The 26285-nt window shown below is 48.4% G+C and overlaps 3 protein-coding genes across 3 annotated transcripts in view; all 3 read left to right on the forward strand.

The window, feature by feature from the left end:
- Nucleotides 1-9413, forward strand: part of Qless (decaprenyl diphosphate synthase subunit 1 qless) — a 43509-nt gene extending 34096 nt beyond the window's left edge. Inside the window, exons 4-8 of the mRNA XM_078176776.1 lie at nt 322-463; nt 5807-5896; nt 6432-6563; nt 6633-6827; nt 7297-9413. Of these exons, the coding sequence (XP_078032902.1) occupies nt 322-463; nt 5807-5896; nt 6432-6563; nt 6633-6827; nt 7297-7518 (781 nt within the window). The 3' untranslated portion in view covers nt 7519-9413. The remainder of the gene's footprint in view (nt 1-321; nt 464-5806; nt 5897-6431; nt 6564-6632; nt 6828-7296) is intronic.
- A 378-nt stretch (nt 9414-9791) lies between these two features.
- LOC144479083 (dnaJ homolog subfamily C member 9-like) lies at nt 9792-19865 on the forward strand. The gene is made up of 4 exons (XM_078197588.1): nt 9792-10192; nt 10321-10635; nt 10706-10872; nt 19229-19865. The coding sequence occupies exons 1-4, from the start codon at nt 10099-10101 to the stop codon at nt 19484-19486; spliced, it is 834 nt and encodes a 277-aa protein (XP_078053714.1). The 5' UTR covers nt 9792-10098; the 3' UTR covers nt 19487-19865.
- LOC144479082 (uncharacterized) lies at nt 11542-13610 on the forward strand. The gene has a single exon (XM_078197587.1). It carries the CDS (start codon nt 11826-11828, stop codon nt 13347-13349), a length of 1524 nt encoding a protein of 507 aa, XP_078053713.1. The 5' UTR covers nt 11542-11825; the 3' UTR covers nt 13350-13610.
- Nucleotides 19866-26285: the final 6420 nt, after the last annotated feature.

Below are 26285 nucleotides of genomic sequence, written 5' to 3' on the forward strand. Positions count from 1 at the left end.
AAATTGCTTCGACATTGCGGGAACTTTTCGGGTTAATTTACGATACTTATCGCGTCGATCGAGAGCAGGTTGTGCATCGAGAGCAATGGACGCGCCGAAGCATGCGAGCGCTGCGCGGAACGCTCCTTCACCTCCACGAAGCCATTGCGGCACGAAATCGCGCGTTGACTTATATTTACGGGCATTCCTTTCTCTTCTCGCGCGTAGAACCGGCGCGGCGTTCGCGCGCACCTTGCTCTAGCCTAAGGGAACAAAAAGCATACACTCGTGGAGGCGATGATCTCTTGCCAACGAATAATAAAACGCGAATCTGTTCCACAGCGGTCTCTTGGATTCGCAACGGAAGGTGGCGATGATCTCCGAGATGATCCACAACGCCTCGTTAATACACGACGACGTAATCGACCAGCCAGACTTCCGCCGTGGCAGGCCTTCGGTGAACGTTGTCTTTAGCCAAAAAAAGGTGAGCATCCACGTGTCCTCGAGGTTGAGTAATCCCGAGATACCTCGGGCGGTGCCTCGATCCCTCCCGATCGAAACCTATTCCATTAACGATAGAAGAATCAGATTCAGGAAAGTCGTTCCTGCTGCGCGTTTAATGGCCAACCCGAGACGGGTCACGCACGCTGTTGAACCGTTTCTTCTTTTTGCTCCGTCATCCTGGAAACGCCTGCGATTGCATCAAATTTATGCGTTACCGATTCTGCGAGTGGTCTCTTTAATTCCCTCGCCGCAGATCTTTACGTGGAATTGATATTTTCTTACAATTAGTCGACTGCAAATTTCTATCTCGATAATTCATATTAAAAGCGAATAGATCATCAGCAAAATTCCTTCGCAGACTCAATGTCGCCACTCTCCGTCTTTCTTTCCGAGTACAAATCCATCGAAGTCATCGTCATGGTTCTATAAAAATCTTATACAAATTTATGCCGAAATAATATGAAAAAGACAAAAATTCATCCGCAGAATCGCTCCACGCTCCGGTGAACATAAAACAGTCGAAACGCTAGTCGGGGTCAAGATCGGCGACGTTACCGAATAATTAAATGTTAAGCGATTCGAGCAGCGCAGAAAGGAGCGAAAAAAATTTGCAGAAACTGTAGAAGCGTGATCAGAAGTGAACGACTTTAGACGCAGCGAGGAGATGACACATTCGATTCGAGTAGCCCGGATCTATTTTCTATTGGGCGAACCGCGTTTGATCGGCCGGACATCATCCGTATCTGGAATTTCGCGGGATGCACCGTGAATTTCGATAGATTCCCGCTCGCTCGCTCGCTCGATCGATCGATCCATCGATCGATCGGACGATCGGACGTCGCGTTCCGATCGACGGGCCTGGAACTCTCTCTCTGAAATGCCGGAGGAGGAAGGAGGCTAATGCGATTCACGTCTGCGCCGTTGTGTCGGCCGTGTGCACGCTTTCTTGGACTGGAACCGGAAACGGGTCGCCTTCGTTTGGTCCGCGTGCCCGATGCCACGCTCGGCGAGATTTCGAAAAGGAGAATCGCCGCGACGCCGCATCGGCCGTAGAAAATCAATCGGCCGATTAACGACGCGTTAGAGCGGGCCCGGCCGCGGCGGAATCGGCTCGAAAGTCCACGGATAATTGGTAAATTAAAGTTGTTCGAAGCCGGAGCCACGGATCGAGGCGCCTAACGATCCGTTTTGAAACCCCGGCCTCGCTGCCATGGTCCTTGCCTCCCCTAACCATGTTTCCCCCACCCGAGTCACTGGATTGACCAATTGCTCCTCCGTTCGAAATTTTTTGTTTCCGGATCGAAAATTCGCGATCCTAGGCGTCAGATGTTCGCTATTCTCTCGCGCGTAGAAAAGTAAAGCAAAACAATAAATGTTGTAGCAGCAACGGCGATATGTTTCGAGAATCAAACAACCCTTACTTTCTAACATTCGAAATGATCTCGAAAGGTGGGCCGAACTATCCAACATTTTTAACTAGAAATCGGAAAAGGCACGACGGAAAAGAATAGTGGAAAAATTGCAGGTGCTACGAACTGCGAAAGCAATATTAAATATTGATTAATGGAATCTTCCGAGCCGAACGTGGAAACAATTATCGGCCCGCTTTATCGGTGGAAAATCCACAGTCGACGGAATTGCTGCATTGACGGGGCCGTGTATTTTTGGTCGAGCTCACGTGATTCACCGGCAGTTTTGAAAAGTGTGACGGCCTTGGGGAGCGAATTACCGATTTCCAAAGAAATGGAAAGCCGTCTACCGGCCACAAAAGTCTCGCGTCGAAGATTCGAAGCATCTACCGGCCGTACACCGATTGCGTAACGCGGCCGTATTAACGGAGCACTAATTGGGCGAACTTTTGCCGGCGTTGTATATATTATAGTTATCGCTCGGTTACATGCAAATAACGAGGTCGTGAACGAGCCGAGATAGAACTCGGAATATCTCCGAGCTTTTGACAATCGAACGATCGAATTACGAGCAATGAGAATCACCTTCGGACACCGTCGATCGCAATCTGCTCTTCGATCGTCATCGCTTCATCGCGACCACCGAATTAATTGCGAAATCGGGAGAACGATCAGGTATGACTGAGAAGACGTCGTATATACGTGTAGAGAAATGCGTGTTTCGTTGCGCAGTCTCCCAACGCATTTTTCTAGCTTAGATTTCCTGTTTCAAAAATTTCTCACCGCACGTGGAAAATTCATTTCGCGATTAGATATTTCATTTAGTAGATGTAAAACTTAATTTTCTGCTTTCCAAAGATTTGCAATTGATCAGGGAGTTCCGTTAAACGTTGACTCGGTCCAATTAAAACAGAGGAACTGGAAACGACTCGAGTGTCTCGATAAATAGCTGGACAAATGTATGCATTTTTTGCCGCGACGGATACGTCCAACGTGCGCTGCTGTAACGACGAGGGTCTAATAAAAATGTGTTTCACGAGCACCGAACCGCTATCCATCCCATCGCTCGATATGTGGTCGCTCGCCACGCGTTCAAATCACCGGCACCGATACCAATTGCACCGCGCGCGCACGCGCGGGTTACGGTTCTCTTGCAGAAAAACGTCTCGTTTCGGACCTTACCAACTCTATAGCACTGCAATTCTCCTTTTAAACGACATCGACATCGAACCAAGCAATCTCGGTGTATTCGACCTTAGTATACCTTGGGACCTGTCGATAATTGCTTCGCATTATAGCGCAATAATTTTAGCGCGCGTTAACTTTATTGCAAGATCGCTTTCGATAGATCGCCTCGTAGTAGACGCTCACCATTTTACGATTAATTTTTCCAAACAAGTAATTAATTATGATCGACTCTCCGCAGACTTTCCAGCCCGCAGCCCGTTTGATACGCGCGCGTTTTGCGAAACTGACAGTTTCGCAACGCGGACGACACGTTCAGCAAACCGTCGCGTCGCGTCGCGTCGCGGTCGCGGAAACGGCATTTTTTAGGGAAACCCGGTGGCAATGTGCGCATCGCCGCGCCGGATGTGAAACTCGAAATTACGAGGCAGTCTCATCTCTCGAGGCATTGTCTCTGGAGACAAATGGCACGGCTCCTCGCGCCATTTGCGGCGCGACGCGACTCGTCGTTGCGCGTCCCCTAGCGACGACCACCTGTTTGGCCGAGTCCTCATCGAAATTGATACTCGATTTTGGGAAGCTTCGCTCTAATTTTTATTTCATTCCTGTTACTGTCTGAACAAATGTTTCCAACGACGACGGTGTTGCTAGAGTTTATTTAAATGCTTCGCAATTACAAAAGTCCGTCGCGAAGAATTTTACATAACGATGCAGCGTGATTTTCGTCCGAGAACCAAGCATTGTTTCATGCATCTTAGAAAGTTAATAATTCGGATTAAGTAATAACGAAATTACTTTCTACGGTCGGAAAGAAGTCGACAAAAGTGCAGCATTCTAGAAAGAGCGTTGAACGATTTATCAGCGGCGAGCAATGCGTTTCAAGGATGAAAATTTGCCGCTCGTTGATACGATCTGATTAAACTTGCAAAAAATTGCTGCGAACCGAGCATCTGTTTTCCCACAGAATTCGCTCGGGTGATTCGTACAAACAGCGTTCACGGGCACCGCGCGTTCGTCATTTTATAAATGTTCTATTATTTCTTAAACTTTCACTTATTTAACAGCGCCGTTTGTTTCGTCGAAACTACACACTCGTTATTCGGAACGAACTTTTGAAACGACGTAATTGAAATTGGAAACTCCGAGCAGTCGAAGGCGAGGAAATTTATTCCTTCGCGATTGTTCGAATGAATATCGTTCGGTACGGATGAATGGGGCGTGCGCGCTCGCTAGCTCGCTCGCTCGCTCGCGCGTGCGACGCGGAGAAGCGCAAATGGAACGCGCGCGCCAATGAAGTGGAAAACGAATTGCTCATTACGCATGGAAGAAAAAGCGGCGACTTTGTAGTCTCGGTGACTGCCGCTGATTAGGTATTAAAGGAATTGTTCGCGCAAAGAGGCGAAGCGACGCATTAGGAATATGCGAATCGGTCAGGGTTAGAAATAGCCGGTAGCCTGGCCGGTGTTAAAAGCCATTAAGAAAGTGTGGTTTCAGCGTGCCGCGGCTCGCGCGCGCCGACGTGCTCGTCGACGCTTTCGTTCGCAGCTCGTACAACCAACGGAAAAAACCGCAATCGTGACGACTTTGTTTCACCTCTTTCACCCCTGCTGCCGCGGCCACGGCCGCAACCGTCATTAATAGCGCGCGCGAGTCTCCGGTCCAACCCTTATTTGCATTCCGCGACTTTCTAAGAGCGCTGCACGCACGACTGCACTCGTCATAACGAAGACTCGAGTGATAACTTGGCGTACTATCGGTGGCACGACGCCGATTTAACTTGGTAATTGACGGGCAAATATCACGTGCTCTACAATTGATGGTTACCCTAGACGGGACTGGTTTGCATAAATAATTGCGACGTTCTGTATTACCTTTAATTGAAGAATTAACATAATTCGGTACGCGCGAGGCTCGTCGATCTGCTGTTACTTTGTATATCTCGAAGCAGATCGGACTTATATTTTATGGAAATTACGGATGAAAGAGGAACGAAGAACGATTTTCCGAGTCCACGAAACATGTGCACCCACCGAGAACTTCTTTCCAAAATGGCGTCGACTCGCGGTGAAAGTTCGAAATACACGGTCGAACGGAGATTTCGGTAAACTTTAGCAACGTCGCTTGCCAAACGCGATCAGAATGATCGTTAATTATTGGAAAAAGTATCGCCGCGTTTTCCGGCGGGTTCGCCAAGTTTTTCCACAATGTTCGACGATGTTACGCTTTCTGTAGACGCGCATTTACCGTAATCGCGGACCGAATTATGCTCCCGCGGCCGTGAAACTTGCAAGATCAACGAAAGAAAGTAGCCTCCTCCGCCGCTGGTCGGTCCCAGACGAGCGGCTAGCTTCTTGGAATAAAATCAGACGTCTGGGAGATCGTTATCGCGGCGCATTAATTACGCGTAACCGACTTGCTACGCAGGAATCCCTAGGCTGCGGCATCTGGGGAGAAAAAACGTACGAACGGAGGAGCGTTCTTGCGATCAGTTCTTCGGTTCCCTTTCGAAAGATGCAAGGTGAAAGGTGTCGCGCGAGAAGATACCTAAACAGTGTATTCGCTTTATCGCGTTACGTTCGAACGAACTAGCTTGGTAACGGTGTTCGCTCGACCGCCGTGCAACAATCTCGAAAATTAAATGAAACCGAAGATGAATTTTACGTTCGCGTGAAATAAGAAACTGTTGATTCTCCGACCGTGGTAGGTTTAATCGCGATTCTTGTTTCCAGGTGACGATGGCGGGCGACTACATTCTGGCAGTGCTGTCGATTATGATATGCCAGCTGCGAAACGACGACGTCACCCTCACTCTCAGTCAGGTAACATTCTACTTCGGAGTCTCTTTTAGCTTTCGGCGATGATTTGGCCAGCTAGTCTGCATGTTAGAACGAATCAGCTGCACACGCACACAACGCCAGACTCCGCGGGAACACTTGTGAAAGAGACTCGAAAGTCCGGAATGAAATTTTTAGTGCGAAAGTTCCCTCCTGGAGGAAACGGCGTTCGAAGCGTAGAGTAATCTTGCTCAACTTCACCGTTCGGAGAACTTTCTACCCAATTCATAAACACATTAACTCGGCTAGAAGTCGTCCGTCTATTGATCCAGAGTCCGAACCAATTGATATCGATTCTCTCGTAACAACCTCTGCACTTTTAATTACCGTGGACTTGTTTATCCTTATTCGCGCAGAGGCGTATTCAATGCCTGGACTGCGGCGCGTCGTTGTGCCAAATCTGTCCCTCTCAACGTTAATTGAACGTTAACGTCGAGTACCTAATAAAATCCGTGCAGGTACCTCTAGGCTCCTGATATAATCCTGATTATAAGTATTGACAAGTCCAGGTGCTTTCCAGGTCGTGACGGACCTGGTGCAGGGTGAATTTATGCAACTCGGGTCCAAGGAGACGGAGAACGAGCGGTTCGCGCATTACCTCACGAAAACGTACCGCAAAACGGCCAGTCTGATCGCCAATTCGTTGAAAGCTGTAAGTTCGCAGAGGACCGCGCAGATTTCGATAATGGAATCCACGATAAACAGACCGATTTTGCGATAGGTGGCCATGTTAGGAGGCGCCGACGATCACCTGGCAGAGTTAGCTTTCCAGTACGGTAGAAACGTTGGTCTGGCGTTTCAATTAGTTGACGATCTGTTGGATTTCGTGTCGTCTTTAGAGGCGATGGGCAAACCTACCGCGGCCGACCTTAAACTCGGCCTTGCGACTGCTCCAGTTCTTTTTGCATGCGAACGGGTAAGCGCCAGTCTAACAATTAAATCCCATAGCAATTAGTATCGTAAAGACCAGGGGAAATTGGATCGGACGCACTACTGCGTACGTATTTAATCGTCCGCCGGTGTAACAAAGTTTTTGCTTATGAAACGCCTAGGTGTTCTCGACGTTGATGTGCCGCTCTTTTAACACTGTAGACGCAGAAGACTTGGTAACACGCGAGGTTTATGCTAATCGAAATAACTTGTTGCTTCGCGATTCAAATTCTCGAGTACGTTGATAGATTCGTCCAGATGTCGTCTTACGTTGTATCCATCGGTTCGTAGAAACCATGATTTTTCGTCGTTTCAACGACACAAGAAAATAATATTAGAGTAAATGTAGGATTGCGACGGTGTTCCCTTGCCTCTAACAAACTACTCGAAAATCGAGCGGCTCCAACGATCGATATTAAGCGTTTTTACAGCTACGATACGTTTGTTTGTTGCAGTACCCGGAGCTGAATGCGATGATCATGCGCCGGTTTCAAGAGTCCGGGGACGTGGAGAAAGCTTTCGACCTCGTGCACAAATCGCAGGGCCTCGATCAGACGAGATTCCTAGCCCGAAAGCATTGCGTGGAGGCGATGAAGCTCGCGCAGTCGTTAGCCGATAGCCCATACCAAAAAGGTCTGCAGGTGGTCTGCGACTTAGTTCTGAATCGTATGAAGTAGTGGCATGAGAGATCGCGATCCTCGTGCAACGGAGGGACGAGCAAAGTAGTCGTGAACAGTTAACGTCGACACTGCTGGCCAGCATTGGCTGAAACGAAAGATATACAGTGTACCTTTGATACGACAAATTGATAGCTAGGGAAAATTGTAAAGAGAAGAATAAGAGGGAGAAGATATAAGATTGCGAGTAATTTTTCTAAAACACCTGCCGCATACGCAACGCGATCGTAGCGGCGAAATGTTAGCTCGCAGCTGTTGCGACCGTTTATTGTTAGATAATATTAACTAGAGGAGTGTTCGAGATACGTTTTTGCGAGAGAAAGACATCGGAAAATTATTTTTATAGAATTTCACGTAGGTATTACAATGAGAATTGCAGAGTTTAATCGGATGGGGGCACGCGCGTCGCCAATTCACCGTTGCGGACATTGTTTAACGGTTCGTTTCTGGTTTATTCGCGCGTATGTGCTCCCTCGTCGCGTGTTCAAATTTTTCAGTGGAACTGCAGGGACGATCGGTCACCAAGTGCTAAAAGGTTATTATCTTGCAAAGAGAGCCGCACCGTATTAAAGGAAACATAGAGAAACGAGCGGCAATGCTTGTTGCGCTCGACAGCACACGTATTACCTGATTCTTATGGACATTGTCAATCGTAACTGTAAATAAAATAATGCGTAGGATTAGTTAAAGACTACGTTAGAATTGGTAGCTCTTACCTATTGTTGCGACGTAGGACTTGGTGGCTAACAAATTTTCAAGAAATCCCACGCTTTCGGATCTATTGAAAAATTCACGTGTTCGCGCTTACCATAATTTTATCGTAAACGATCATCTAACAAAATCGGCGATGCTCTGGACACCCGAAAAAAAAAAATACAACAATCGCAAGAGTACCAATACTAGACGACAGCATAATTTAATGTTTTGATTAAAACGTGCGAAGAGTAATCTACCAAAGAAGACTTTCCACGGTCTTGGTTCTTCCACTTGCATATCACGAAAATGAATTCTGTCTTGTCGGTTACTGACGAAATTATTCCAAATCGGCATCGTGTACACACGATCGAAGCAATTAGTCGTTAATAATATTATCAAATTAACCATATTACTTTTACGCGAAAGTTTCTCGATAATAATGGAATTACCATCTTCCGCAATGTTTGTTTTCTTTTTCTATCTCGATGGATGCTAAAAGTGCTCAAAATATTATTTACTACATAACTGAACATATAGGAATAAATGTATAATAACTTATATTTATAACGTGAATTAATGTATATAATTGCTCTGTAAGGTAACAACAATCGCTGCTGTAAGATTATTAATAAAAAAAGAAACATTACAACCATGGAAGTACGGTCAAATGTAGGTGTTAAGTTTAGGGTCAGAATTTGGGACAACAAAGAGAAATTAAATGAAGCTCTCGATCTCCTGCATAGACACGATATTCTTTTTATTCCTAATATGATCCGTTTGCTCGCATAATCATGTTGGAAATTACGATTGTTTCAAGTATTAACCAGGAGACAATTGACATATTATTTATTTATGAATCGCTAACATTTTAGACATGGAACTAGATTACCCTTTGACAATAACGTTGTCGATACGTGCGTGTATAAATGTACTGGTATTAAAGAAAAAAAATAGCAACGGAATGTTGTTTACTTGTAAACAATGTAAACATAGAACTGTAAATATGCGATTCTTTGTAAGCACCGTTTAGGTGCATAATTCTTATTGTTGACATCTTTTGCTTAGACCGATTAGCTTCATTATTACTAAATTGTAAACCATAAGGTTTAATATCTTATTTGTTGTGTTGGGATCACTAAATCCATGTTACGAAAATTATATTATATACTGTCTTTTTAATATAAACGTTATATTGAAGTCTTAAACAATGATTCATTTTTTTAATATACGTTTCATCGATGCTGACCGCATTGACGGCATTCTAAAAGTTTTTAAAAGAAAAAACCTACAACTCCAGAATATCCTAAAAAATATTTTTTAGAACCATCTCTCCTATTTGATCAAATAAAAGTGATAAACAAAATTAATGTTTTCGGGCAACTCTGTATATTCTCTATAAACGACGAATGATATCCATACAGCGCCAAATGGCGCAGCGGGAAAAAGCTCAAACTATTAGCCAAAATCGACTGTTGGTAACTGGCTAACAGTTTGGGCGTTTTACCACTGGACCAATTGGCGCTGTAAGGACATCGTTCGGTGCTTCGTTGTTTCTCCACCAGTCTTGCCACAATCGCCCATTTATGTAAAATACAGAGTTGCTTAGAAACAATAATTTTGCTAAAATTATAGCATAAAAAACGAAACCAAGTACACAGAACTATTCAGAAGAATCTGCTACATTGATACAGAGTACGGAGAACCAATGACAATATTGCTAAATATACTTAATTGCTCTTCGAAATAGCGGTGCAACATGTAACACAAAATCCCATATGGTGTCCGATCTAATCTGGTATCTTCTCTGTGTTATAAGATCCGGTATTTTGTTAGTCCGGTAACTCCAAAACAAATTTAATTAGTATTGGAAAACACATCAAAATTATGGCAAGTTTATTGGATCTCTGCGAGCAGTACTTTGGTGCTCGCGATTTCTACGAAGTTCTGAAAATTTCAAGAACCGCAAACGACAAACAAGGTATATACACATAACCTAAGCGTAAAGTTTACTATTTTCATCCTTTATTTATCGAGTATTTAAATAATTGTTACGACGCATATATTTATGGTACGATTACCAAGTAATTCTACTTGATATTTTGCTAGTGAAGAAAGCGTATCATCAGCTGTCGCTACTCGTACATCCTGATCGCGTCGAAGAAGATGTTAAGGCAGAAGCAACAGAAAAGTTCAAAGTTCTCGGACGAATTCATTCTATCCTCAGCGATAGCGAGAAACGCAAGATCTATGATCAGTCGGGTCAATATGACGAAGAAAGCGAAGAAATGATGATGAGAAATTGGGCAGACTACTGGAAAACGCTTTTCAAAAAAATCACGGTAGAGGATATCAACAACTATGAAAAGAATTACAAAGGATCTGAAATAGAAATTAAGGACTTGAAACGTGCTTATATGGACAGTAAGTGAACTGTATTTATAATAATTAGCAAACAGATTTTATGTAAATCTACTCGATTATGTTACTCTAGGTGAAGGAGATATGGACTACATCTTAGAAACCGTGCCATTCACTAGCTGTGATGACGAACCAAGACTGCACGATATTATCCAAGGCCTCATAGAGAAGGGTGAAGTACCAGAATACAAGGCTTTCACAGAAGAAAGTGAAAAGAAGAAGTTGCGCAGAAAACGCAAGGTAAATGATGTATATAAGCATAACTTGTTACATCAGTGGTACTTCATCACATTTATAATGCATTTTATTTAATTTCATTTTATTCGTTGCACAATATAAATTTAAAAATGTGTTCCTATTTTGAGAAAGGCTCAGAGGTATCCAAATATTGTTTAGGCTATCATTTATTGTCGTCGGTTTTCCGTCATTTGTTATTGCCGAACGAAGGTATTCGTTTCAAAAACAGGGTATTTAGTTTATTTAAACAGGTTATTTAATCGAATCGTCGCGTATCTTGCGAAATTATGACCTCGCGTAGTTCGTCGATCGAGAGAAACGATAAAAAAGATTTTAGAAAGAAGAGATCAATCATGTATGAAATTATGAAAATACGGAGTGCAGATATAGAGCATTCTCGTGAAACGTGTCATGTTTTCCTTCGGCAAAACCGCGCAAGGCTGCAACTGGCGATGCGCTCATAAATTTGATCACGACGTCTCCCCACTCGTCAGCTCTGCAGCACATCGCATCAGAGATCCGACGAACAAGTGAGCAGCGCTCTATTTTCAAGCTTTTCTATTTTTATCGGTAGATAGTACTCCTTCATGATTGGAAGTAGTAGCAGTAGGAGGTGGTCTAGTAGTACGAAGATCAGAGAAGGGGGAGTACTAGTAAATAAGTAAAGAGGGAACGCAAGAGCCGAGTTCAGTCTAAAGAGCAATTAGGCCGGTTCTAGCCCGCCGCTGGACGCATAGAAATTTTCGGCTAAAATCCCTACCACAATGAGAGACCTCTGAACGATCGTTCGTCGCGCGTACAAAATAATGAAACCCGTCTTCCACCACGATTACAATCGCCTAACTCCGCAACCAGACGCGCGATTCTGAAAGCTGAGGAAGACAGAAGGAGAGTGAGAGAGAGAGAGAGAGAAAGAGAGAAACCAAGGAACTATTTCATAAAATCGGTTACTTAAAATGGGTGCCACGATCGAACTGTTTCTGTTGACCGTGCTGTGTGCTAGCGTTGGTACAGTGCAAGGCGCGTGCAGACAAGTGCTCAACGACGACATGGTGGAGTACTCGTGCGTGGGCGGTCAGCTGTCCGACCTGGACTATCTTCCAGCATCTACGGGAAAAATTCGAATCTCGAAGATGCCGATCCCGATGATAACGAGAGATACGTTCTCGAAATTTGGCTCCGACCTCTGGGTCCTCGGCTGCTCCTATTGCGGGATCAGGGACATCGAACCGGGAGCATTCCAGTACCTGCAGAACCTCCAGCAACTGAGTCTCGACAACAACCAACTATCCACTCTGAGGGACTCTTGGTTCAGAGGTCTGGACTCCCTGACGTATCTAGACCTGAACTACAACGTCATAGAATCCATCGACGACGGCGTTTTCCAGACCTTGCCCGGCTTGGTCGACCTGAGACTCTCGGGCAACCGTCTGGAGTGCTTGAACCTGGAAGCCTTGTCTAAGCTGAGCCAACTGAAGAGAATGTTCTTGACCGAGAACTCCCAGTTCAAGTGCCCCAACGCTTTGAGCACTTATTTCGAAAATCATGGGGTGCACTTTGAGAAAGACCCCTCGTGGAACAGGATCACCGAGGACCTGATCCCAGCGAGGCTCCCGTACGACGACTACCACCGCGACACCACCACCGAGCAGAACACGCCTCTGCCCGCGTACCGAGAACGCCTCCATCCGACGCCACCACCCCCGGAACCATCGACCCCCTCGTACCTATCGCAGAGGGTGCAAACCACCGAGGAGGTCATCTACCGTCCGGCCTTCCAGCCTCCGGATTGGCAAGCCACGACGCCGTCCAGCCCCGTGACGGACGTCTACGACGAATACTACGAAGAGGAGGACGACGAGGAAACGAGACCGCCGTACGTTCCACCGCAGACCATAGCGCCCGTCGAAACTGTTACGATCCAGCAGCCCGACCTCCGAGAGACGACCCTGAGATCTTGGCCGAGAATCCCCGAGCCTCCGAACGGCCTGTACCCGCCCTACGCCAACGAAGACGGCGACTACAGGCAAACGTTCTACGCGACCGAAGCCAGCCTGTTCCCGTTGGCTCCCGTCCAAGATCGAACGCCGCCTTTCGCGGAATCCGATGTGGGCCAGACCCCCAGGTTGACCGCGAACGACTGGCATCAACAACCCGACCGCTACCAGCCCCCTGAAGTACTCCCGCCGATGCCGTCGGCGGAAGACGAGAATCAGGTGGTTGCGGCTCCGGAACCCGAGATACCGACGCTGGTCCAACCAGCCACGTCCGACAACGTCTACCAAGCGCCCTACTATGAACAGGCCGTGACCGTTCATTCCAGCGTCACCGTCGCGGCTGCCACGGACGCTCCGACCACCACGGAACTGGGCTGTCCCATGCCAAACTCCTCAGCGACCGTCCAACGATCCTTGGAAGTGGTTGTTCTCTCCATGGTTATTACGGTCCTCGCCGGTCGCGTCTTTGTGGAGGGATTCTAGCGAAAATGTTGTAGCCAACGTCTATAGTAATTTCCGTCGAACCGAATCGCTAGCGCGAACCTGTGCACCGGCATTTACGTCGTAGCCTACCGTTCTATAATGTTATTCATGGGACGCTCAGGATGACGTCCATTAAACGATTGATCGTTAGCACCGGACTGGGTAATTGGTGTGCAGCTGGATTCGCCGTTTTCTCTTCGAACGGAACCGGTCCGCGGTCGTCGGATTGGTTCTAATGGATACCGCTGAGCCTGCAGTGCCGATAGTGTACGTATTCGCTTCTCACTTTTCGCTTTTATCTGGGGGATGAAGAGCTTCGCGGTGTTTGGATCCATTTGTTCCGGACGCCTCTAGACTTCTACTCGCCTGTCCTCCTTTTTTATCGATTACAAGTATTTAGGAGGATTTAGGGTGCAATGAAATTTGCCGCGATTCGTCCCTGCAAGAAATGAATAGCACTGGATGTTTAATTACATCATTGTCTTAGGATAGTTCCTATGCACAGAACCGATTGATTCGGCTCATCTCCGTGGCTTTGAGGATAACGTCCGTTTCATTGCCTTTCAATTGGAGCAAGTTGCCGATGGTCAACGTAGCCTTATAAATTAATTAGCACCGCGCCGTGCGATTTATTTCACAGTTAGGACGATTAGACCCCCATTGCTAACAGTTTCTAGAGAAGAGAGTGTACCTACTTTGCTATCGATTTCAACGATATTGGCTCGGCAGGCACGAGTCTATCGGATCGTGAACCGCGTCTCCGTTGATCGCGTCGCGTTTTATGGCGATCGTAGTATTTTCTCGATTCACAAAGCTGTCGGCGCAACCCCGCGGCCCATAACTCGATAATCTATTCATAAATTCCGCTCGGCGCGGCTCGCCCAACCGCGGAGCCGCGCTCCGAGACGCAGCTACACTAAGTTGTGCAATATTGTTTGCGAAGCGGGAATGCCAAATACGATTTCTGCGGCAACGCGATGCTGAATATCAATTGAAAGTAACAAGCAACGAGGGCCGCGATGTATCCGGTGTGCTAATGAAATAATTACTAATGTCGTCGGGTCCAATCTAATGCTGGGTGTTATGTAACGACCTTGACCAAACGCATCTGGTCAAGATACCCTGGTTTCTGCGGCATTCCGTTTTTTTTCCCGCCGATAGGAATCTCGCTCGCTCTCATTCCCCGATTGCTCTCTTCGCTGGAAGATGCGTTACAAAGTCGTAAAGAGTGGAAAGGTGAAGGTGATGGCATACTCGCGTCGAACGGGTCAAACTAGGAGAGACGATTCTTCGCATCAGGCACAAATTTCTTCGCGTCTCCGCTCGACTGCGAATCTCATGCATTTCTTAGGTCCAGTGAAAAATTTAGCAAAACTTTACACGAATCGACAGTTATAGATCGGCTCTTGTTAATCCAATCAGGGGACAAATCTGAGCGGCAATGATTGGTTTACGAGCCTATTCTAGAATAGCGTTTCAATTAACCAATTAAGACTCGAGTCGAGCGATTTTCATTGACTCACAATGTTCATATATATTATACTCGCAACGATCTCGTTCCTCTTCCATGGCAATACCTCTATAGGTCTCACAATTTTAAATGACAGCCAGCTCCTGTTTCACGTTTCTGGTGAAATGCTGATGCATCAATTTCCTGCTCGATAATTTGCTGAAAGAATGTTCTTGGAATTAGAATAATCTTCGCAGATGACCAAACGCGTCTCTCCGCCAAAGCTGAAGAATTTTAACGATTATTAGATGAGCCACGATCAGAGTCCGTTCTAAACGTTGCTTACGAGCTAGATGCTAGGAAATTCGTGACACGAAAACGATTCTACATAGCAAGCGGAAACATTGCACAGGTATGTTTGCACGTTCCAAGCACCTGTAGAAATTATTTCAAAACGATTCGTAAGAAATTGTGCGAGTTACAAATACACAGATTCATAGGCTGGATTGGAAGAACCTAGTAGGGGTTGATCCGCGAAAAGCACCGCCGGAAAGAGGAGAACGCGTTCGACGCTAGTTTCGCAAGGATTACGCGAGCCAAAGTTAGGCCACCGCGAGCAAGAGGTATCCCGCGGTCCTCTGTTCGGGCAAAACAGGGGCTGTCGAAACGTTTCCGGGTGTCCGCGAACGAGAGCGATTAGTATGCCGCGCAGCGAACGCGTTAGGCGACAACAAAGCAGCCAGTGTTCGATGTCAAGTTCGAGAGAGCAGGCTTTGCGGTCTCGCGCTCTCGCGCGGTCTCGTTGCAACAGGTGTAGGCTGCTGAACGGATCCGCCAATGCCAACTCGAAATAACAGGCTTCCGAGCGTCCTCGCTCCTCGGCAGCGAGATCTCTGCGAGCATCGATCGATTCAAGGGGTTCATTGTTCAGCCGCGTAGGAGACGGTATCTCTGGATCTCGCGGCCCGGCGGCGCGCGTATCCTTAACCCGCGGAATGGAGTTAATCTCGATTCCCGCGAAATTCCTCGGCGATGACTCGAGGGAACGCGTTGCGCAACCGGCGCGGCGCGGCCGCCTATTTTCAATTATTTCGTGATTCGAATGATTTCCGGAGCGTGTCAGGCGAGCAGCCAGATGCGTCGCGTCCACTCTAGACCACTCTAGACGACTGTAGACACCGGGGACCGGGACCGGGAGAGCGGGAGCCTAAGCGATTCAAGGTCGCGGAAGCGCATCGCTCTGTCAACGCGGGGCTGCGAGACACGAGGGCTGCTGTCCGCTCCGTTTCTCTCTTCTCGCCGCCGCGTCCCTCCGCTTCGCTTTGCTTCGCTTCGTTCCGCTTCGCTTCGTTTCACCGTTTGATAATTTGGCACAACTCTCGCTCGCAAATAGATCGCTGGGAATTATCGATCGCTTACCGATCCGCAAATAGCTCCGCGAAAATCGAATCTGGTGAAGCGTTCTTCGCGGTACCTCGAACGGTCGATACGGTATGGATATTGGCCACTCGATAATTAAGCCGCAGGGAATGCACGAATCGATCACGGAGATTTCAAAGACGGTCTGCCAAGTGTCGATGCGGTGCGATCAATTTTGTAAATTTCACGGCTAGAGTGTTTCCCGGGAGGCGTCTTCGATTTTGATCGCCGCTGCGATAGATGTGGCCACGGTTTTTATCGTCAGATATTGGGCAGATATTGCGAGAGACAGCGATGGCTCTGGTTCGCCATTGACCTAACAGATGTAGGTGGAAACGTTGCAAACAGGTGTCCGGTCGTGGTAGCAATAGAATTTCATTGAAACGTGTTTCGAGCTGATCGAGATTGTTATTTTGAAAATGAGCGATCCGTTGTAATTGGATTCGTCTAAAAATTCTCGGAAACGTCGATGCCATCTGCTATCCTAATTTTGGGCCACCGATCGTACGTCAGTTGCAAACTTCGATTAGCTTTCGCGAAATGGACGCTGACAAAACCGATTACCGAAATCGTACGCTTCTGTATAATCCTCGTCCGCGTGGATCGCTTCCGAGAAATATGGAATTGCACGAGTACGCGCGCGCTGTTGTAGCGGCGCGTTTTAATATTCAAGTGGTGTAACAAACGTCTAGTACTCCGCGTTGCTAGCGACTCAATCTACATTTAAGAGGAGATACATAGTCGAGTGGTGTTCCGCATAATCCGATGCGTGTATAACTCTGCGCGCGGTCAACTAGAATATTTATTTATCCGTGCACTATAGTTCGCGATTACACGCCGCTCCAGTTGACACTGTCCGTCATTGTTGCGGAAAATGTGCACCGCCGCGGAGTTGCGGCGCAATGGTAATGCCCTCGAAATTGCATAGTCACGACAATTAATATATGTATACATATATATACAAGTGCGCGGTTCTTCTGCTTCGCGCGCGCGCGCGCGCGCGTTCTCATAAATATACGGTGCTCGTGATATCGCAGACGTCAAAAAGACAATGACAATGTATTGAAACAACCTGTTAAATTAAATATAGAAGGGAAACCGGTTCACCCAATTCTTGACCAGTTTCGTTTCGTTTCGTTTCGTTTCGTTCGGAGGAGATTCTTGCGCAAAATCCGGCGATCCGACAAAAGAAAACTGACTCCGCCTGCTATTATTAATCTCGACCGAAATTGTCGTACGAGAGGCAAACCGTATCGTAGCGATTAAAACGGCAGGCCTCGCAAACACAAGAGGCGACGACGGTCGACGTGAGGTATCGTCAACCCGAGGGTAGTTTCGAATGAAATATCGCGCAGAAACTTAAGAAACCAACATTATGTATTTTGCAACGTCTTCGTGGAAATAACACTCTGATGTCAACGGGAATGTTGAAATGTTGCTCAAGTGGAACATCCTTGAGGCGAAATGGTCCGCGCTCGGGTCGCGAGAAGAAAATCAATTCTGTCGGATCCCAAGTCGAGCGCGCGCGCGTACTCTTTCTTTGGGAACCGCTGGCTGGCTGACTTCCGCCGATCGGATATGAATCGGATGCCATTCCGATAACCGATTGCATTCAGAATTTCGCGAACCGTTGTGCAACGGCCTAACATTAGGATGCCACTCCGATGTACTTGCCAAAAATTATAAATAACGGATTTTGCTCAGCGCCGAATTATGGAGTAGGTCACTGGGTATGTGTAACTAACATCATCGACAACTTTGACCTACCGGGCGTGTTTCTCGTTGCGGATGACTGATATTTGAAACGTTCCTCGAAATATCTCGGCTCGCGGATCCAAACCTTCATCGAAACGTCCGAAATTAAAGGGGGAAATGATTTTAGAGAAACACGAGATCGTGGAATGTCGTTTTGCAACCGTTGCTCGCATTGTTTTCCTGGCAGCCAGCTGCAACTCGAATGTCAGCGATTCACCTTCGCAGTCAATTCACCGAATTGAATATTTCCAGGGAAACAACGTTTCTTGATGGCTGCAACCGAGCCGTCGCGAAACGGTCCAATTTTTTCGCGCGCTATTAATACGAATTTGAATCGAAATTGACTTTTTATTTCCGGTCGATTCAATTGTCCACGTTCTAATCGTTACGTTGCGCAGAGGCATCGATTCCCCCGATCTCGTTTTTCTCCTCGATCCACTGTGAAATAAATTATGTATGCAACTGCGTGTCAAGCGCAGGAGAGATATTAATATCTCCGCACACGTTCGCGTGAAACAATCGTTCAGTTTTTACTGTGGAAACGATTTCGCCTCGAGCACGCGAGAATAAGGCGAGCCGAGGAGGAGTCTCCTGTCGCAAGAACATTTACGGCCATGGAAATAGAATACCACCGACGTATGATTTGCGTCGGGTTCGATCAGAGAGCGACCGTCTTGTTTCAGTTTCGATGGGAAAACGATATCGCTGGCTCTCTGCCATTGTTGCCTGAAACAATACGAAAAGCCGGGACAGCCGCGCATCCGGCGTTATCGAACGTCTATGACCCCTTCGTTAAAATGAATCCGTCTTTTACGAGCAACGTCGGCGACGACTGATAATCCGGAGGCTTAACGCATGGCCGTGCATCGGAAATAGAGAGTTACGCGTGTCGTCAAGTGCTCCCAATTAATTACACTAATAAGCACGGTCTCTCGAGCAGCCAGGCGTCCCGGCTACGGATTTACCGGTCTCTCGACGTTATCTATATAGAAACCATTAAACGGATTCTTCGTTCATGTAGGTCAAGTGTGCTGCAGGGCAAAGTGGCCGGAACACAAGCTCCGCGCACCTTTTTCTACTCGGAACAAGGATATTACTACAATAATTATTACGACAACGAGGGTGTCGGCATTTGCTCCGATATCGCAAACAACAGCCATTCGCGTTGCAAACTTTTAATTTGTCGAGCGATCCACGTGCTCGCAGTTTGGTCACGATTTCCGATGGTTTCAGAGCCTCTGTTTCTCTTTTGCAGTGGGCGAAGGAAGCCGAGGAAGCCGAACGTCTCGAGAAAATGCTGAAGATCGAAAACGAGGAGAACGCAGCTGCAAACAATTTAGCGCTGGCGATTCAGAGTCGCAACGAAGCCCGAGCGAGTCAGTCCGACAAATTCTTTGACGCGCTGATCGACAAATACGCGAAAAAGGCGGAGAAATCGACGCGGAAAAAGTCGACGCCCTCGAAGCCCGCTAAAACTACGAAATCCACGAAGAAAACCAAAAAGAAGACGTAGAATAGTGAAATTTCTATACAAACGACACCTACCCTCCGTACGCAAACGTCCTGGCGACTATTTTTTGACGCGTGCGTTAATCACCGCGAGGACATTTGCGAAATCATCGGTCGAGTATCAATGGTCGAACGTTTCGTTGCATCCCACGTGTACCGGCGCGTTTATTGTATACGAAACTACCATCCCAGGCATCACCGTGTTTGAAGTCTACGAAACATTCACCGTACGTCGTACCTAAGAAGTTTATTTTATTTTATTTTTTTGATAATTTAATACCAATGGAACTGACTGTCGTCACTTCGTCCCGATTTAATAAGATATTTCGTAAAGAGGAAAGATGATTTGTATTTGTTAATAATAATATTGATATATTAATCGACTCGGACGCGTTCTGTTTCAGACCAACTGCCGACACACAGCCCTTCCTTCCTTACCATTCGATGGTAACGATCCAACCTTCTCTACCCACTCGCGTCAAAACAGGGATCACAGGTCTCTGCTGTATCCAGCTGCAATAAAGCAGGACCAGTGCTTCTCATTTCCCTATTCGAGACTACCTACCAAAGAATCTCCGCCTGAGATTGCCTCTAGCAATTTGAATTCGACCAAAGTACGACATCGAGTAATTATTGTTTTATCAATAGATGTCTGTTAATTAATTACTCGGTCGTTTGTCTGGAACTGTCAGAATCGTGAGGAGGAACGGGAGAAGCCTCGTTAGTCCCCGACACCCGTGGCTCAAATTCTAGACGCAGAAACTGCGCCGAAGGGATCCAAGATGGTGTTGGAAATTCCTTTATCAGTGCTGGCAAACGTGTCGCATATCGGGCACCATAAGTAGCCAACTCGTGCGGTCGGTCTCGAATTACGTCTGCGTTGAACAACAACCCCACGCGTCGGGTGACACGCTTCAAGGTACATTTGGGATTTTTCATATTGCGAATTAATCATTTCCTTGCTCTTGGTAAGTTCCTTTAAACTGAAATTAAATTCTGTTTCCATTTCTGATCGATATTCAACTGTTGCGGGAAGAATAGCCGCCCGATAAATTTCCTTTCTCACAGAAATCGACACAATTTCTTTAGTTTGTAAGAAATTATTAAGAAAATGTTGGCGACCGTAATTTCGTAATTTCGGAAGCATTCGCGGGCCATTGTCGCGGATAATTGGCGACGTAATCGCAAGATTGCAGCGGGGCGGGAATTTTAAACGCGTCACCCGTTGTGCACGCGATCGCGCGCGCTCACGCACCGGCGCGATCACGGCCGCACCGCGCGTCCATCTTATTGCGTCCGCGGGCCGCAAACATGGGTAGCAAAATGTAAACCACCGTGATTATGAAGGAGACGCGGCGAGAAATAGTCGCGGCGGCGCACAATGGGCCGGTTTCTCGAACGATATTTTTCAACGGCCGGCCAAACAGCGGCGATCGATCGACCGGACGGCCGATTGTTTCGCCGACATCGGCACACCGTTCCGATGAAATCACAAAGCGAAACAAGAACGGTCGCGCAAAACATCCCGATCGAACGGCCGCTCGGCTGACCAGAAAATATAACATTGTTCATGGTGGCGATTTGCGGCGGTGTTGATTAAACACGGGCTTGCTCTCGAACGCCAGGGGAAATCGGCCGTAGCGCATGAAATCGTTTAAAAAGCGACGACCTCGCGAAAAAATCCGACAAAGTGGAGAAGGATGACATAGATGCGAGTTTTTGTCGAAGAATACTTAGACTCTGCTCCAGGGAATTCCAACGGGGGAGATTGAATATTTTATGCTGGTCACTTGGGGCGCGGTAAAAAGCGTTACAAGTTTCTTTCTCTATAGAATCGTAGAATAGCTTCGGTGTTAATGCTATCTTGTATTAAATATCACTGTCCTCGAACGGAAGAATTAGGGATCGTCTGGTTGCAGACTTGATTTTATAAAGGGAAAACTAGTTGTTATATCGCACGGTAGGGAAATGGACGCTGATAGCGAACAAATTATGTCACATCCGGTCAAAAGTTTTTTGTCACGCGAAATGGTGTAATCGTGGGGCTATAAAGAATTCACGGTCGTAAACCATTGCGCGTGTCTCACTCAACGTTTAACTCTCCTGTGATTCGCGCGTAGTTTCTCGTTTATGGATCAATAAATCCGGCAAAGAGCAGAGGATATGCAGAGGATAAACGATATCCGAGAGTGATTAAAGTAGAGTCACTTCGTCCCGTGTTTCGCAAACTCTTCTACCAACGACTGCAGGTTCGTTGTTCGGTTTAGTCTTTTCGAAAATTCGGAGGAGGTGCGAACCAGATTTAGGATGGTCCGACGATTCGGGAGCAGCGCGTAGGACGAACTCGTGGTTGAAATTTTCAGTGGTCGCAATATCTCGGCGATGGCTGGAATCGCTCGAAGCGGAGGAAAAGTCGATTTTTCAAAGTTCCCAGCCAGCTCGCTTTCCTCTCGAAGCCCTTTCCCATATGCACTCCTAATCGCGAGTCGCATCGGCAGATATAGCGTGTACCACGCTGCACCCCGTTAAATCCGAGGGAAAGGATCCGCTCGCGGGATAGACAGGGACACGCAGAGGGAGACGGAGGGTGGCGGAGGGTAGGCGGCGGACGAGTTGCCGGGGTTGCGGCGTCGCGATAGAACGAGAGAGGACATCGAGCTCGTGGAGCGAAACACGGCGGAGCAACGTGAGAGGAGGTGGCAGGTCGTATCGGTAGAAGGTGGAGGAGGAGGAGGAGATGGTGAAGGAGCAGAACAGAAGGAGAAGGGGAGAGCGACATTCCAGAAGGCGGCGGCGGCGGTGGTTCTCGTGGGAAACCAAAGAGAGAGAGAGACCGGGAGAGCGAGAGCTCGTCTCAAGGAGAGGTTGCGGGCCTTAAGGCACCGTTCTCATCTCCCAACGCGCGACAAGACCGCAGACTTCTGGCTCAGGTGCTGCCGACAGTCCTCGAATTTATGAATTCGTGAGAGGATAGGATCCTCCGGTAACTCATAAACGCCCGGCAAACCGACCAGGACCCCGCAACCGAAAGCTCGCGACGCGGGGAGACGCGGGGCGACGCGGGGAGACGCGGAGGGACGCGGAGAGACGCGGCACGGCCGAGCCTCCTTCCACCGGACTTCGAGACCGTTGCGCGACTATTATATCGATTTACACTGGGGAAACGCCGTGTAGAGGAAATTGGATACACCTTTATCCGGTGTTTTGAGCCGGTCGAACACCTACCAGTTTAGACGATATTAATAGCTACGAACGATAACGGCGTTGCACTTTCGCAGGCGCGTCCCCCTTCCCCTCCTCCCGTTTGCTCGGACGGTGTCGGCTACCGCGTTGTTCCCCGCCGATAAAGCTACGACAATGCAACGGGCCCGAGCGTAACCCGAGACTCTGCTACAGCATCGATAGCCGCCGATTACCGTGAAGCTGATTTCGTAGACCAGTTCGGTCGCGGCGCAACATTTGAAAATCGGTCGGACGACACCCACGCGAGACGCATCTGTCTCCCGAAATGTAACCCGGCTGGCTACCCCTTTTTCAGGCTGCTGCGCGTCGCTTTGTCCAACGCTCGGATCGGTCGCGATCCACCGCGAACGATTTAGCCGAGACCGCTGCCGCGGACCCTGGGCTACACCCTGTACACTGTAGCAGATCGCCGGAGATTCGCGAACTCGAGAATCGGGGGGAGGGCGAAACCGAGGGCCTTTCGACTTTCGATAATTGGAAAAATTTTCATCGCAGCATCGTTTCGATGCCTGTCCGAAGGAACGACGAATTTCGTGCGGACCACTTTTTTAATGGATCCGGTAAAGAGAGTATGTATTTCGCAAGCGATGAGAACGGGTTCACCGTTTTGAAAAAAGTGGAAGAGGCATTCGGTGGCAGACGTTCGACCGGGAGTCGGCTTATCTCGGCGAGTTCTGGTACCAGCGACAATGACTTGTCGTCATCGTCGTCAGTTGTTATACGACGGCAATAAAGTGTCTCATTACGATTATTACCATCGTAAGTCAAAGCGGAGGACCGAACGTGTGCGGCAATGGACACGATAATCGGTCAGCCCGCGTCGGTATCGGCAACGACATGCGCGCACTTCATTACGCAAAAGGATAACGTCCAATTAAACGACATTGAGAAATCCAACACCGATCCGCCGTGCAAGTACGTCCATTTCTCTGACCGTCGACTACACGCCACCGCCGATGCAAACCGTACGAAACGCCGCAGCTATTAACTCGAACAAACTCTAAGCGACGTTTCGCTTAACCGAAAGTAGAATCTTTTCTCGTATCGTTTAATCGTTGGTCGCGGATGAAATGTTTGGTCGACGGTGCGCCGCCGCGAGCGGGTAACACCGATCGGTTAACGGGACACCGGAGACAAAGGTGTGCCCAACCGGCGAAAGTTTTTCGGCGCACCGGTGGCATCGGTGCACGCGCGCGCGCGCGCGCGCGTTAGCTTCGATCCGATTTTTCGTCGAGCGTCGAACGAACAGCTTTAGAAATGTTTGCGATTGTTCGAAAAGCAGAGAATAGTTTCCGGATCCAACGAGATAACTCGATTAAAGCGTCGAGAGTGCAGCGTCGATCGCATGTAGGTGAGATTAACTTTTAACTTGCTTTTCAAATTAACTTTAATCGCGCACGTAATACTCTAACACGTATATTCGAGCAAACTGAATTTAACCGGGATTTTTAAGATGCGAAGCTATTCAAATACCACGCACTACGATCTAGTTTCAGTTTCATCGATCAAATTATTTTTGTCGGAATTTTGGAATATCATTTTCAGCGACAATCGAGTTTCTAGCAGCCTCGCGCCCGAGATTGGGAAAGCGTAATGTCCGAATCGTGTCGCAAGAATTTGTGGGCCGAAATCGATGACACGTAAACGGCCCGGCTCGTTTAAAGATCGGAGGAGGAGGAATTTTCGCGAAGCTCGACCAAGGTCCACCCTGACGCGCGTCCTGTGGAACAGCCTGTAGAAGGCAGGGGGGCAGAGGCACGCCGGCTCGCGAGATGAGAAGAAGAAGGAGGGAAGAAGGTGGAGAGTTAATTGAATCCGAGCAGCGTATAAGTGGAATGGCCTATTCCTCCTCCGGTTCGCTCTTCTTATTCTTCTTTCTTCCCGCGTGCCTCTTCTCCTCCCATAGCCTTCTCCTCTTCGACCATGTCTCCCTTGGCTCGCCTCACGCCGTCCTTCGTAGCTCCTTGTGTACCCCCTTCGGACGGGGTACCGAGCTGGATGGTAGGTGGATCGGTAGGTGGAAGGACGCCGGAGGACGGAGGGAGCATTCCTTTGTCTCTGCGCGCACGGACCTAGATCACATAGTAGTATAATATAATGTGCACGCGGATGCGCGCGGATATAGGCATAGGGAGGAACCGGCGTCGGTGCATTACGCGCATTAGCCCGGGCCCCGAGAAATCGCCGGGCCCTCGCCTCCTCCGACCACCGGCACACGAGATTTTGTGGTTTACCGGTGTTGGAGGAAGTCGTAGAAGTCGCGGCCAACATCGTTTCATATCAGTATTCCGCGCGAACGAACCTTCCAGCCCATGCTTCCCTGCGTTTATGCGAGCCTCGGATGGCAGGGGTGGAATCCACACATCCCCGATCTTATGAATTGCGATACCGAAGCACCGAGGCAACGATCCTTGCCAAATCGCTCGATATTGTAAGAATTCGCGTTCCAAAGACCTCTACTAGTATCGGCAAGTGAACAAAAAAATAATGAAACATTTTACGGTTATTATAGTGCTTTTACGATTGCTTAAACACGCCTTACTGCTGCCCGGCCAATCGAAGAAACGTGTGAAAATTCTCGGCAGCGAATGGCGCGGGCCGTCGTGTTTCCCTAATAGATCGCGGTGGCTCGCATGTGACGTAATTGATTCCGAAGGGTGGGTGCACTTGCGTCGCGTCGCGTCTCGTCGCGTCGCGTCGTGCCGGTGCAACCACTGCAGGATCCCTCCCCGTGCTCTTACGAAGGAAGCGTTCGGTTTCGACGGTAATTCATCCGGTCGTGCCTCATTCCCAGCGATTTGTACACGTCCCGGTGGATCGATCAAAGGCTCGCCACAGGACGCATGACACCTCCTCGCCGAAACAAAAATCCCGATTGGCGACGTCGATGACGTCGCGGACGACGACGACGACGACGACGACGACGACGACGACGACGACGACGAGAGGATGGGGGGGATTCGAGACGGACGGTCGATGATTTTTGGCCGATGACAGTCCGGCTGGTTCTCGCCGCGGGTGCCCTGCCTCGAGAGCACCCCTCGCACACGCCCTCCGTGTATTTGCGTACCCAAAAATATCTGTACTCGTCTCTCTGTCTCCGCGGCTCCTTCTCCTCCACCGTTGACGTCGACGGTCGACGGTCGACGTTGTTGTCGTCATCGTCGTCGGACGGCGAGAGGACGACGGGGATAGGGACGGGGAGAAGACGAAGACGAAGGGTCCAGGGGGCCACCGGGGGCTCCGGCGAAAGGAGTGGAGGGGCGGGGAGGGGAATGGAGCATGTATACCGCAAAACCAGTTCGCTGGTGAGTAAACAAAAAACGAGAAGGAGCCAACGCCGCGGCGCGGCCTCGTTGTTCGTTGCGAGGGGAAGAGAATCGCTGCTTTATTGCTAATTCGAAGACATTCGCCCGGTAGAAATGAAACTTTATAGTCCCCCTGCGGGGACAGGGGGTCGGCCGGACGGCGTCACCGAACATACGTAGGAGCCGATGCGACAGGCGCCCGGGCAGCAGCGAGCGGCGAGCGGCGAGCACCGATCACCAGGCGTCGAGAGT

The sequence above is a fragment of the Augochlora pura genome, chromosome 3 (genome assembly GCF_028453695.1).
Source record: "Augochlora pura isolate Apur16 chromosome 3, APUR_v2.2.1, whole genome shotgun sequence".
Taxonomy (NCBI): domain Eukaryota; kingdom Metazoa; phylum Arthropoda; class Insecta; order Hymenoptera; family Halictidae; genus Augochlora; species Augochlora pura.